The sequence below is a fragment of the Felis catus genome, chromosome B1 (assembly GCF_018350175.1).
Source record: "Felis catus isolate Fca126 chromosome B1, F.catus_Fca126_mat1.0, whole genome shotgun sequence".
NCBI classification, from domain to species: domain Eukaryota; kingdom Metazoa; phylum Chordata; class Mammalia; order Carnivora; family Felidae; genus Felis; species Felis catus.
Window position 1 is genome coordinate 77,969,285 of NC_058371.1, and position 14,183 is coordinate 77,983,467.

At 36.5% G+C, this 14,183-nt stretch overlaps 1 protein-coding gene across 21 annotated transcripts in view; it reads left to right on the plus strand.

Moving 5' to 3' along the window:
• IQCM (IQ motif containing M) overlaps positions 1–14,183 on the plus strand; it is a 674,133-nt gene that overhangs the window by 477,841 nt on the left and 182,109 nt on the right. For 2 of the 21 annotated variants that reach the window (XM_045056878.1, XM_019828871.3), the window contains one exon: positions 7,256–7,670. The exons of the other annotated variants lie outside the window; for them this stretch is intronic. In XM_045056878.1, coding sequence (XP_044912813.1) covers positions 7,256–7,365 — 110 coding nt within the window. In that variant the 3' untranslated portion in view covers positions 7,366–7,670. Of the gene's footprint in view, positions 1–7,255; positions 7,671–14,183 lie in introns of those variants that run through there. 21 annotated transcript variants of the gene reach the window in all.

Here is a 14,183-nt window from a genome sequence, read left to right on the forward strand (position 1 = left end):
TTTTAATTTTTTTAATGTTTGTTTATTTTTGAGAGAGAGAGGCAGAGTGTGAGTGGGAGAGGGGCAGAGAGAGAGGGAGACACAGAATCTGAAGCAGGCTCCGGGCTCTGAGCTGTTAGTGCAGAGCCCGATGTGGGGCTTGAACTCACAGACCACAAGATCATGACCTGAGTGGAAGTCGGACGCTTAACTGACTGAGCCACACAGGCACCCCTGAGTTTCTTATAATAATATTAATGACAGCATCTGGTATTGGTAGAAAGAGAATTTGAGATAATATAAGTAAAGCACTCAGCACTGTGCCTGGCAAAGAGTGAATGTACCCTAAATGGAAGCTATCCTTCTCATTGTCAATATTATTGTTTTTCAAATGTTGAGGTTGTGTATTTTTTTGAAAGAATAGCAGAGGTGAAGTGCCCTTCTCATCACATCACATTAGCAAGAACATACTACCAATATGAATTATTTCTCATGATATTAACCTCGATCAACGGGCCAAGATAGTGTTTGTCTGGTTTCTCCACTTGCTATAAGTTACTTTCTCCCCATCCACCCTCTGCAATCTTTTTTTTTTGAAAGTCCATAACTAAATCCAGCTCACACTCAAGGAAGTATGAATGAGATATTAAACATTTTCTCTGGGAAGTGGTAATATCTACATAAATTATAAAGAATTCTTATGTAATGAAGATTTTTTCTGCCCTATTTATTTATTCAATCATTTATTTACATGTACTCCTGTATATTTCTTTTATACTTTAAGTTATAATCTAATACTGCATTCTTTTGTTGTTGCTATTTTTCAGATTATTCCAGTTTTAGACATTGGGTGCTTTTTCATGTAGACTCCTGAGTCCCTGTGACATGCTCCTGTCCTGTTTTTGGAGCTCTTCCTTACTTTCTGACATTACAAGATTCTGAAGATTCATCTTATGTTGTCCCTGCCTTGGCCCTAGAGCTAGCCATTTCTCCAGGGACTCTTGGTTCCTTTTATTGGAGAGTAGTCTTAAGAAACCAAAATCTGGGCACTGGGATGTGTTCATTGTTACTGAGGTCTCCAGCCTCCCTCAGTAGACAGATCTAAGATATATATATATATATATATATATATATATATATATATATATATATATATAAAATATGATTCTTGGATTACTTGATTCTTGGATTACTAACCCAAGTTTGTAAACATAGTTATAATTATTTCTCTATGTATCTATCTGCATCTATCCATTTGCATTTTTTCATTAGCTTCCAGTTTCTAGGCAAAACTTTGTTTTTTCAAGTTACTTAGGTCAGCTCTTTTTCCCTTACCCCATTCCATAAGTGGATATTACTTGTGATGAAACTCGTATTTTCTGATTGCACAGCAAGTAAAGTTTCATACTCAAGTTTTTCACATAGAAAATATTTCCCTGTTAGTAACCAGACTGCTTTCCTCTTAGTAATCTGTAAGCTACATCTCTAACTTGTGTGTTTTTATGCTGGTCTTGTTGCTTATATATACCATCAACTTTTGTCCTTCTTTCTTACTCTTTGCCAGGCCCCCACCTATAATAGGGCTGCTCTCCTGTTTCTTTTCATCTTGTGAGAGACATCCTCACTGTGACCTCTTTTCTTTGATGGCCTCCTGAGATGTAACTCCTGTGCCTGGACCTTGGGAACCTTGGGACCTTAGGAACCGTTCATTGGCATTCAGCCTTAGCATCTGCCTTAGCCCCAGTAGAGAAGTGCATCTACTCGATTCTCTCCCTGTCCTGACCTCTGGCCTCCTCCAGTCAGCTAGTCTTCTCAGAATTCCCATTCCCACTTAGAAATCTCTACAATCTCAATGGCTCTCCTCATACCACATTGGGCTGCAAATTGTTCTGGGAGGCTGCACAACCCTTACCTAGACCCTCCCCACAGCTACTGTCACAGCACCATATTGGCCACTTGGCTTTGTGTTTCAGAAGAATCATGGCCCCTTCAACAAAACTCCTTTACTCCTAAATCTTTCCACAAACTCTAAGTGCTTTCTGTCATTGAGATTTCCATTTTTCCATTCCTTCAGGGCAAGGTACAAGGGGAAAGTCTGCCTGGCCCTTTCTCATGAGAGCATCAATAACTTTTCCTTTGTTCCCCTCCAGTTTGCTAGTCCAATTCTTTTTCACTTTTTAGGTTTATTTATTTATTTTGAAAGGCAGGGGAAGTGCAAAGAGAGGGAGAGAGAATCCCAAGCAGTTTCCATAGCTAGCGCAGAGCCCAACGCAGGGCTTGATCTCACGATGGTGAGATCATGACCTAAGCAGAAATCAAGAGTCGGATGCTTAACTGACTGAGCCACCCAGGTGCTCCTGTTTTATATATTTTTTTATAGATTACAAAGAGGAACCCAACTATTTAAAAACTCAATAATGGAATATTTGTTACCTATTTACATAATTTTTCCTTGTTTCAAACTGGTAAGTGTCAGAAATGAGGTGATTTATTTTCAGTCACCTTCAAGGAAACCATTACTATTGCCTGAATGGCAGAACCAGGAGCTAAGAGAGGTGAAGAGTCGAAAGCCAAACTTTAATATTTCAAAACAATATCCAACCACATATATGCACACATATGTATATGTAGATACATATATAGTCACAAAGGTAGTCACACATAGAATTTTCTACCTACTTTTATGCAATCTGTTATTTCCTTGAAAGAAGTCCTCATAATTGGTTATTTCTAGGATGTCTCACATGTGCTCATAAATACCCAACTCTAGGCTAAAAATAGACTTCTACGCTCTGCTGTCACTCTGAAGTGCAGGAAGCCTAGCAAAGGTGTCTTGCTGCTGCCATTGCTGTCAGCACCTATGCAGGCCATGCCATGCTGATTCCAACCTGCAGAAGGAAAAACTTCTCCCTTGGACTTTGAACCACTGTTACCTCAATCTCAGTATGCCCTGTGCTCTCAGCATCCCAAGGGCATGGTGTAGGGAAACAGCTTTTTCAGTTCCCTTGTCATTTTCTCACTGGGGCCTTTCTCCCACAAAGTATCTCCCACAGAGTATCCAGATGGGGGGTGGGGGGGCTGTGGGGGGGAGAGGGAAGAGATGGATAGGGAATAAGGAAGTGGAAAGTCAAAGCAAAATCATCTTAGCAAGAGGCAATTCAAATTATGTAAATATACCCATCCCTGCCAGCTGCCACTGTCTTCCTAGACCAAGACAGAATATTCAGCTAACTCTTCCTGTATTAAGAGATTTTTCCCAAGAGAATTTCTTGCTTTCTTTACAGAAAGGTCCTTGGAGGATTTGTTCTGCCAGTCTTCTGGACATACACCTGTTTGAAATTCTAAAGTGCACAACATGCAGGTTCAAACTTGGACCCTGCCATATACTAGCATCAAATGTAACAACTTAAATATGTCCTTAATTGTTTGTCATCTAGGACTATATTTGTGCTATTTATAGGCTCTGATAATCTTGCTGGTGGGCAGGGCTGTGATACCATGTTAGGTAGTTGCTTTCATTTATTTTTTCTAACTAAATCTCTATGAATAACATAAAATTACAGGGTTTTGTTTGTTTGTTTATTGTTTTTGGTTTGTTTGTGGGGAAATGAAGACTCAGAAAGGTCTAAGCTGGTGCCCTCTACATCACCTCATAACACTTAGCATGACCCTGCACAAACAGGGTTCAACTGATACTCAGTGACATAAATGTATATTTTACTTTTTACATAATCCACATTCATTTTCTTTCCAAGTTCCGTTACAAAGGTTCATTTTGAAGCATTCACAGGAGGTAGCCAATAGTGTAGAATAATACATATCCTTGAAGAGGTCAGAGAGATTGCATGAAAAATAATGAAATAGATTTGTGAACCTGAAAGTCTGGAGGTAGTTAAAAAGAAAACAGAGGGCAAAGCATACTTTCAATCTTTGAGAAAATTTTGGTATCCTTTCCTAAAAATGCAGCTAATGAAATGCATATTTTCAGCATATTATCTATTTAATTTGAATAATTCTCCAATTTGAATCATTTATTTAAATTATTGAAGTATAAACAAAGATATGTAACTCATGATTATTTATTCATTACAATAAAAATGACTTTCTATTATATATTGCAATCTAGAAACTTGAAGACCTCTAACATTGTTATTTTTACATAAATGGTATGTTCTGTTGAAAATATGGATAAACAAACAGAACTAAAGCTAAATTATATTTCCACTCACTATTAACATGTTGCTCTTTTAATATTGTGGGTGTTGCCCCACGCATATAATTTTTTTTTAAAAACTGGGATCATTTTGTGGATACTGGTTTGTAATGTGTTTTTCCATTTAAAATAACTTTGTAACATACAGGCATTTGATAACATGATGAAATACATTTTTGTGATGTATTTTAAAAGACTTGGTTGAAGTTGCTTTCTTCTATAGGGGTTTTTCCAACAACAGGGGTTTGTTGGCAGACCAACAAACTCTACACTCAATGAAATTTTTTTGGACCACACAGGTGACATGAACTGGAACATCAAACCAGGGCCAGGCTTGGGGTTCAGTTGTATCTACCCAGCCTCACAGAGATAGGAAAGTTCCCTGGCTGTTTTTCTTTGAAGTGTTCTTTTCCTTTTCCTTTCCCCACCTCCCCATCCTCCCCCCACCCTCCACTCTCCTTCCTTTTCCTCCCCTTCCCTCCTCTCCTCTTCCCTCCCCTTCCCTTCCTTTCCCAGATCCTCACCCTTCCCCCTGTCCTTCTCTTTCTTCCCCTCTGCTTCCCTTCCTATTCTTTCCATGCCCTGCTCTGCTCTGCCCACCTCTCCCCTCCCTTCCCTTCCCTTCCTTTTCTTTCCCTTCCCTTCCTTCTCTCTTTTTTAACATCATTCTGCCTACTCTGATGCTGTATCCCTCTAGGGCCCCACCCCTTCATTGTGGTCTCCTGATGAACTCCCCATTTTGAATGGACCCTATGCTTTATGTCCTGTCCTCACTCCCTTCATAAGGCTGAATAAAGTTCAGGTATCCAGGGTTCTGCAGAAAACCTCAGTCCAAAACAACAAAACAAAACAAAACTGATTTTGGCACTCAAATATCCACTATAGATTACTGATTTTACTTTCTTTTTGGCCTCTGCATTTTCCTACTTCTCTGCCAGCTTAGCAATGCAGTTAAAATACATATAATATTTTATTCAAGATTTGACTTGTTTTAATCAAAAGGATTGTTCTCTGCTATATGATGAAAATGAAGGTCAAGGATATTTACTTTGAAAGGTTAAAAATATATCATGTATACTTATATTTTTATTCTTCCTAAAATTAAATGATCCTTTATTTAATTGAAACATTTATAAAATAATGGATTATAGGGGCGCCTGGGTGGCTCAGTCGGTTAAGCGTCCGACTTCAGCTCAGGTCACGATCTCGCCGTCCATGAGTTCGAGCCCCGCATCGGGCTCTGGGCTGATGGCTCAGAGCCTGGAGCCTGTTTCCGATTCTGTGTCTCCCTCTCTCTCTGCCCCTCCCCCGTTCATGCTCTGTCTCTCACTGTCTCAAAAATAAATAAATGTTAAAAAAATTAAATTAATGGATTATATAATTTAGGATTCCACTCCCAATCCCACTCCTGATCACCAACTAGGATTCTGGTCATCCGTGTGTGAATTTTTCCCTTACACCAACAAGTAATTCTTGGATACTAACTGGGTGTCCTGGATCCATCTCTCATCCAGCAGCCACACGAGAGTTCACTCAGAGTCACTTCATTAGGGCAAAAGATGCTCCTAGTGCTTTTATCACTTAGAAAATTACAAAGGTTTTAGGAGTTCAGTGCCAAGAATCAGAAGGCAGAGACCAATATATTTTTTCTATTATCTCACATAATTGTTAGTGAAATATCTTTATAAAGTTTATACATCATAACATCATAGTGTACGTAATCACAGTACAGCAACTGTATCTTGAATATTTATGAAGTATCAGACATATCTTTTTTTAAACTAATAGACTTTATTGTTTTAGGAGTTTTAGGATTATAGAAATATTGGTGGAAAGTAGACAGTGCTCCCATATACCTCCTTACACCCCCTTCTCCCATTTCTAATTATTAACACCTTGTATTAGTATGGTATATTTATTATAAATAAAGGGTAAATATTAATACATTATTAAACATATGTCTTTTGATATATGGCTTTTTTGGATCCTTTCAACAACTGAACAAGATAGATATTATCCCCACTTCAAAAATAAGGAACCTAAGGTTGAGCACTAAGTCTGGATTCACTGACAAATGTGTAGAAACAAGATCTTGGACCATTATCTTCACTACTTTTTCTATTTTAAGTAATTTGAGAAATCCTATATTTTAACTGTCTTCTGTCTGATGAAATGTATGGTTGGTATTGTATATAATTAAAAAACATTCACAACAGGAAATCATTTTTTTCCTGAGATCTGATCTTTAGAACTATCATGCTTATCTTATATAACTACTAGATTAGAACACCAGTTGGTGGCTACCAACAATCACAGTTGGAATGATAATTACTAATTATTTTATAAATACTCCGAATGTGGTATAATTTATTTATGTTACTAGAAGCCTTGGTATTTGTCTAATGGCAATATAGATAACATAAAGCAGCAACAGTGCCCTGATTCTTCTTTTGCAACACATCAAGTCATTAAATTCCTTGTAGTAACGTGGATTGTTCTCCTCATAACTTAAACTATTTTTTGGTTGATTTTGCTTCATAACAGCAATAGGTTCTAAAAGGCAAAAACATACTACCATATCTGTAAATTAGTGTGTGTATCATGGTAGACACATTAAATCTATGGCTTTTGTTTCTCATTTGGAAAGTCATTTTATCCAAAGATGAATCTAGTACAAGCAATCTATATAAATAGTAGTTTACATTGATTTGAATACCCATATCAGAACTGAGTATGTTGTATTGTAAAAAATAATAATAATACTGTTGCTCTTATGATCAAACATATGTTGCATCTAACTTATTTGAAGTACACTGTATTTTGGGATCCAGGTTCTGTCATCCCTTCTCTCAGCTGTTTGGTTTTATAGTAACTCTTGCTGAGTCTCTTGTCATGATATATAATGTAGTACAATATACCTGAAAGAAATGTGTCCAACTCAAACTTTTTAATGTTCTAGAACAACTATAATTTATTTCCTATAATATTTTATGATTTCAAAAGTATGGCACATTGTCATATTATTTGAAAATATATTAATGTAGTTATATATTTGTCTTATAGTGAACGGACATCCAATACTCAAAAGAGCTAACATCCGGATTGTTGGAAAGTTAGTATCCAGATCTATAAGAGAAAGGAAAATGAGACATTTATCAAAAGAAGTAGAATAATGTTTCAACACAATGTTATTATCTTAAGAGTTGAACCTTTCTACCCAAAGATACATTAACATCGACCATGGATTAATTATATATCAACAGGAAAAAATGACAAGCATCTTTGGATATCAAAAGAAGGATTTCAACAAGTCAGTTTATAATTTCAAAATATCTTTGGATGAACCATTCACTGGCTCTTCTTCACTAAAAGCTACTCTTATCATAATGAAGTTGCAACCTCTTAGTGTCAAGTGTTCCTTTCGTTGGACTTTAATTTATGTTGTTCCATTACCAATAAATGCCATAAAGAGACTTTATAATTTTTGTTTCTAAAAACTCTCTTAAATTTTTTGGAAATTGTTTCTCAAAATGTGTTTTAAACTATATGACTTTATTAATGTAGTCTAGTATTATTTTTCCCTATTGTCATTCCTCACTCGTGAAAAACTGGAAGTCAATATATAGTGTTCCTGAGTTGCTTGCCTTAGTTCAGAAAGGATTTGAGGCACAGTTGGACAGCACCAGTTTCTTAAGAATCTTGAATTTAATATTATCTGTCTATCTATCTATCCATCCATCCATCCATCCATCCATCCATCCATCAGGTTATCTATCAATTCTGCCCTCCTCTACTTCCTCCTTCTGAATGCAGTTGGAGAAATAAGTGAAGGAACAGAATGTGTACCTAACATAGAGACTAGATATGAATAGAGGTGGGAACTACATGTGTTTCATTTTTTCGGTTTTTACCTGTGATCTGTGACTTCTGTAATCAACTCTGGTTTAAGAATAAAATCTCTCTCAGGCTACTTGATTCAGTAAAGTTTACTGTAGAACCCATGTGGAAGTTATTAGAATAAAATGTTTAGAAAAGCCAGTTACAAAAATCATGTTAAGTCAGGGCCTCACCAAAACCAGAACCAAGCTGGGCTAAAAAACATGCTAATCCTCTAACCAAAAAATGTTTTCAGTAAAACACTTGATGGGGGTGGGGGTAGAGGTGGGGAGGGGTGAGGGTAAATGATTACGAGCTAAAATATACACATTAGCTTATTTGTGAAATTAAATTATCCAAATTCTCCCTTTTGGTAATTGAAAGTGTTTCATTTTAAAGAAAAACATTTTTCTTTATTTCAAGACTAAAAAAATCTGGAAAACACACAATAAAAAAAGAAAAAAAAGAAAAGAAAAAAATCACACATGAGTTGAGTTCCAGTGTGGTAACAGATCATCAGCCTGCTCCTTTTTATAGCATTATTAGGATGAAAATTTGGCTGGATTTCTGCTACCACTATTCAAGAAAAAATTGGGAGCAAAACCATAGAATTATAATGAAAGTCACCTACAAACTAAAATACAGGATTTCCTAATGAGTGTTGTGTAATGGGTGTCACTATTTCAAATGGCAAATATATTTATAAGAGAAAACAATTAATATAAAAAAGCATCAAAATTACCCTGTAAAAATAAAACAAAAAAATTAAGGTATGATTATGACAGTTGGGGGCAGAATATAGAAGTTTATTTTTCCTTTAACAAAATGTGATAATTGTTCTTATCTCCTGTTTCCCACATTTGACTATTATTCTTGATTTTTAGCAAACTGAGGTAGGGCTACTGAATGTCTTTCAGAGATGTGATCCTACATTAAAGTTCAGTGACAATATGTCACTCTGGAGCTGCAGGAGACAGTGTAAGGTCAGGGAAAAGAAGCCTTCACTTCTCAATAGTTAGTTTCTATATAAAAATTGGCACTTGGTGCTCATCAAAGAACAAGAAATATTGGATATGCTCTAAATGTCCATTGTGTTTTTGAGCCAACTACCTGATGGAAGTCATCACTTATATGTAAATGAACTGTCAATGGCTTGCTACTGTTGGCAGTCACTGGACTGTGAAGGGTATGTCTTAATAAGAACCGAAGCTCTTCACAGACTTTGATTTACTGGAAATAAAATAGAAAAGTCCTCTGAGACTACAAAGGACACTTGTTTCAGATAAAACGTCTAGACAGTAGCAATATATTTGGGCCTTTTATTATAGCAAAACTGCAAATTAGAATGGAGTGGTGAGAAAGTTCCTGTGACCCAGCTGAGTTCTAAAACACTGCTTCTGACTAGAGTAATACAATCTGTAAAATAGCTAAGCCAAATTAAATAAAAGTGCATTAGGAAAAAAAAAATCCAGAAACAATGAAAAGTCAAGATTCAGCTTTGTTATGTCTTTTCGTCGTCTATGTCTTATGGTTTACATTTTCTTATGAGTCTATATTTTTCTTAATAAGTTCAGCTATTAGAGTACTAATGAAGCTGTGATCCTTCAGCATGAAGTACCTCTCAGAAAATTCAGGGGCGCCTGTGTGGCTCAGTTGGTTAAGTTTATGACTCTTGATTTCGGCTCAGGTCCTGATCTCAGTTTGTGGGATCAAGCTGTGTGTCTGGCTCTGCACTGGCAGAGTGGAGCCTGCTTGGGATTCCCTCTCTCCATCTCCCTCTGCCCCTCTCCCACTTGTGGGCGGTCTCTCTCTCTCTCTCTCTCTCTGTCTCTCTCAAAGTAAATATGCTTAAAAAATTAAAAAATACATAAAATTCAGATTTAAGGGGATTCTTATTTGTCTATCCACTTCTTTTCCCAACTTCCACTCCAAAATATACAACTGAAATACCGAATTCTCTATTAAAATTTTTATTAATGCTGTTAATAACAATTCTATATTAAATTTGCAAAATGCTTTAGTATTTGCGGTATGCTTTCACATAAATTTGAATTGTGGAAACTTTGACAGTGAAAAATTATTAAAGAAAACCATGTAGACAATTATTAAGACAGAAGGTAAATATTCTCTATTCAGAGAACTGCAAAATGGGGTGGAAGGCAAGAAACTTTTACGGGGTAAAGAATAAAGAACAAGGAAGAGAAAAATAGGAGCTATCTGGCTGGTGCCACATGGTTGACCTTGTTTGGGGTGAGAAGGAATAAGGAATAAGGAGAGTCCAGAGTTGGTTTGGCATTTAGGGATCAGCTGAAGTCATACACTGTATTTCTTTGGTCAAGTGGAGCATTTACAGGAACATGAAAGTTACCTAAGTTTCAGTTTGCTTAGATGGCACCTCAGGCAGGAGTGGCTCTATCTTGGGTCTAGAAATTTATTTCAACAGTAGGTAGACCAAATTTTTATATTAACTGCTTTCTCCCAAAGTATGTTCAAAGAAGTGTATCAGTCAGGGCAGGTTAACAGCTTTGAAAAACAATCCTAAAAATCCCATTGGCTTAAAGTAATAATATCTTTTTTGCTTACTTCACAAGCCAGCCCAAGTCAAAAGGCCTGTGCAGTTTTCCAGAGATTCGGTCTTTTTCCATCTTAATAGTTTTGCCACTCCTTAGGGCCACTACCACAGTCTTCACATTCATGCAGTAGACAAAAAAGAGAATGTGGAGAAAACATACCCATATCTTAACTGCTTCACTCTGAACTTGGAACACATCATCACTTCTGTTCACATTCTTTTGGAGACAACTTGTCACCTGGCTCCAATGAAATTCAAGGGGGCTAGGAAATGTGGACTAGTTTTACATTCAAGAAGAGAATATGTCCTTTTCTGCCACAGGGATTAGATTGCATTCGTCATTATTTTAGGGAACAAGAAAAATTTCAAATGGCTTTACTTGGATGGTCATCATTGTGGTTTAACATTTTATTATAAAAGTATCCAAATAATCCAGTCATTAGTTTTCCAATATTGTGATGTTAATCCCTTGTATAATTCATCAAGAATCCTGCAAACATCTAGCATCAGTTTAAAGGGAAAACTTTTTTTTTTCATTTCTTAGGTATGTGTTTTTCTTTCCTGAAATTGAAGAACTTTGGGTTTTATTTTGTTTTGGTTTTGTTATTCAAATAAAAATTGTTAAGTACATACTTTTCAGTAATATGTTGATAGGAACCATTTTTTTAAAGTTTACTTATTTGTTTTGTGTGAGAGAGAGAGTGTGTGTGGGAGGGGCAGAGAGAGAGGGAGAGAGATAATCCCAAGCAGGATCAACAATGTCAGCATGGAGCCCAGTGTGGGGCTTGACCTGACTAACCATGAGATCATGACCTGAGCCAATATCAAGAGTTGGATTCTTAACTGACTGAGCCATCCAGGTGCCCAGATAGGAGCCATTTTTTTTTATATAAAAGACCACTGATTTTCAGTCTGGAGAAAATAGGCTGCCAGAAACTACCTGTTCAACTGAGAACCCTAAAACATTTATTTTCCTTCTTTCCTCCTGCCTCCCTTTCTTCTTTCCTTTCTTCCTCTCTTCCCTTCTTCTTTCCTTTTCTCCCTCTTTACTAAATAATGCTCATCAGTAAAGTCTCCACCAATATAAAGGTATTTAGAAGTAAGATGCATTTTTCAAAATGAAGATTTGGGATGTACTCCATAAGCATAAAGGCCAGATATCCGACCTCCTAGCATGTCTCATTGTCCCAAAAAATCCCAGCTCCATTTTTCCTCCTGCATGTAATGGCAGCTTCGTCTTAGTTGAAAGCATATTTGATACCTTAAATAATATTCCTATAAGTAATCCTCTATAGTAGAAAAGCCAAGGATATCAGAAAAGTAACTTTATTTTTGATAGCAGGATGATAATTTGATGAAACTCCAGAAGCTTGACAGTTGTATATAATCCACAAAAATGAAAGGGATAGAATAGGATGAGATTTATCACTTTAATCTTTCTGCATTTTGACATGTATATTAAAGACTAAACTATTTGTAAATTTTGTACTGTTTCAATGATGCAGTGGTTAGTCTAGAAGTAAAATCTCTCATACAGTTAGATGACTAATGGAACATACATTTTGGGATGCTGTAATAAGTGAAATATGGCTTTAGGAAAACTGATACTGCCTTATGCAAATACAGGTCCTATAGATTTTCATCATAAACCAAGATATCAGGCTAATCTATAAAAGAGCCTGAAAATATGTCTTTGAAACATCATTGATGCTTCAGAATCTTAAATAGGTGATATTCTTGATAAAACTGAGTTTTTCTTATTTATAAAACTCCCTTATCCTAAAAGAAAAGCACCAACAAAAAACCCTGTGAAAATAAAAATGTAACTATTTTATAGAATTGAGTAGCTGGAGCAGGCATTACTTAAATGGTTGAAAGCCCTCATTTTATAAAAATAAAATCTGAAGTCAAGGGTTAAGTAAGGTCATACAGCAATTTATTGTCTGAGCTGGGATTGGCATCAGATCCTCTGATTCCCAGCCCAATCTTCCTTTATCCTATTCCTTATTACCTCCACAGAAGACAAAAATGTGTGGATTTTTCTAGAAAGAAGGATCCACAATACAGGGCCAAACTAGGCAACATCACAAACAGCACATGCTGTAGGTGCCTGATGCCTCATGATTTCTCTAGTATTCTCTCTTCCCCCACATAAAAAATCTCCCTGCTGTCCTTGCTTGCATCCTTCTTTTCCTCATGCTTTAGAACAGGTTAGCTAATTTGATCAATTAAATTGGTTCAAGGTGTTAATGGATCCTAATGGCTTCATGTATTACCTTGTTTGCATTTTAACAAGGCCTGTCAACTGTGAGTGACTAATGCTGGGAGCCTCAGACCTTGTGCAAACCAACTGAGGGGCATCCTGGTAACATTTATGTCACAATTTACTACAAACTTTATTGAGACCCAAAAAATTCCTGTTAGGGAGAGAGCCAAACCATAAGAGACTCTTAACAACTGAGAATAAACTGAGGGGTGATGGGGAGGGTGGGTGATGAATTGAGGAGGGCACCTGTTGGGATGAGCACTGGGTGTTGTATGGAAACCAATTTGACAATACATTTCATATTAAAAAAAAAAAAAAGAACAACTTTATTTAAAAAAATCCTGTTAGAATTTTTATTTTGTGTATTTGTTATGACTGATATTAAGTGAGCCTCCCTTCTAGTATACATCTTGTGACTAGATGATTATATCAATACAGTATATTATTTCAGGTTTTATGTAGGAAAAGTTCTTGTTTAATCTTGACTCCCAGGCTAGCCCACACAGTCTCTGAGTTAAATCACAAAGAATTACATTTTTAAAAAAACTCATGTTTCTTACGTAAGATAGCTTGCCAGTTCCCTTTTCTTCAAAACACTTCCTGGATTTGTGCCTTTCTTTTTCACGTTCACATTCATTCTGCTAGTCCAGGACTTAATCACTCCTAATCTAGATTTCTTAACATGTCTCTGAATTTTCTACAACGTCAGTGTCCTATTCTCCAATCCTTCTAGCAATGCATGGCCTTCCTACTAAATCTTAGACATTCCTTGTTCTTTACCTTCTAGACCTTCGGCTAAAGTTCATATCTGTACCCTTGCCTTCTGTGTTTCTTTCAATACACCTTCACCTTATTGTCTAGTCTGCTGACCACAGGGCAAGCAAGCCTTCTCCCTCCCTCAGTTCAAGGCACCTCTCCCCTTTTCTCCTTGTCTGTTTGAAATTTACCTAGTTATCTACACAACCAGTCCTAGATCTACTCTTTCAAGCCTTTCCCAGGAAACCCAGTCGTCCTTAGTGCTTTTATTCCCTTCTTCCAGTATGAATTTCTCTGCCCCATTTATTTTTGTTCTTGATGATGTTATTTTGCACTGATGTATACTGGTCTCAATGAGTTGTTTCATGTGCAGAACTTTTAACTCACCAGAAAAAGAAAAAAAATGACTCCTGAGAGCAAAGATTATACCACATCCCTAAACCTAGCACTAGTTTTTGAGAAATGTCCATTGAATTAAAAGGATTTAAACCAAGGACTGCCCAATCAAACTGAACAGGCTA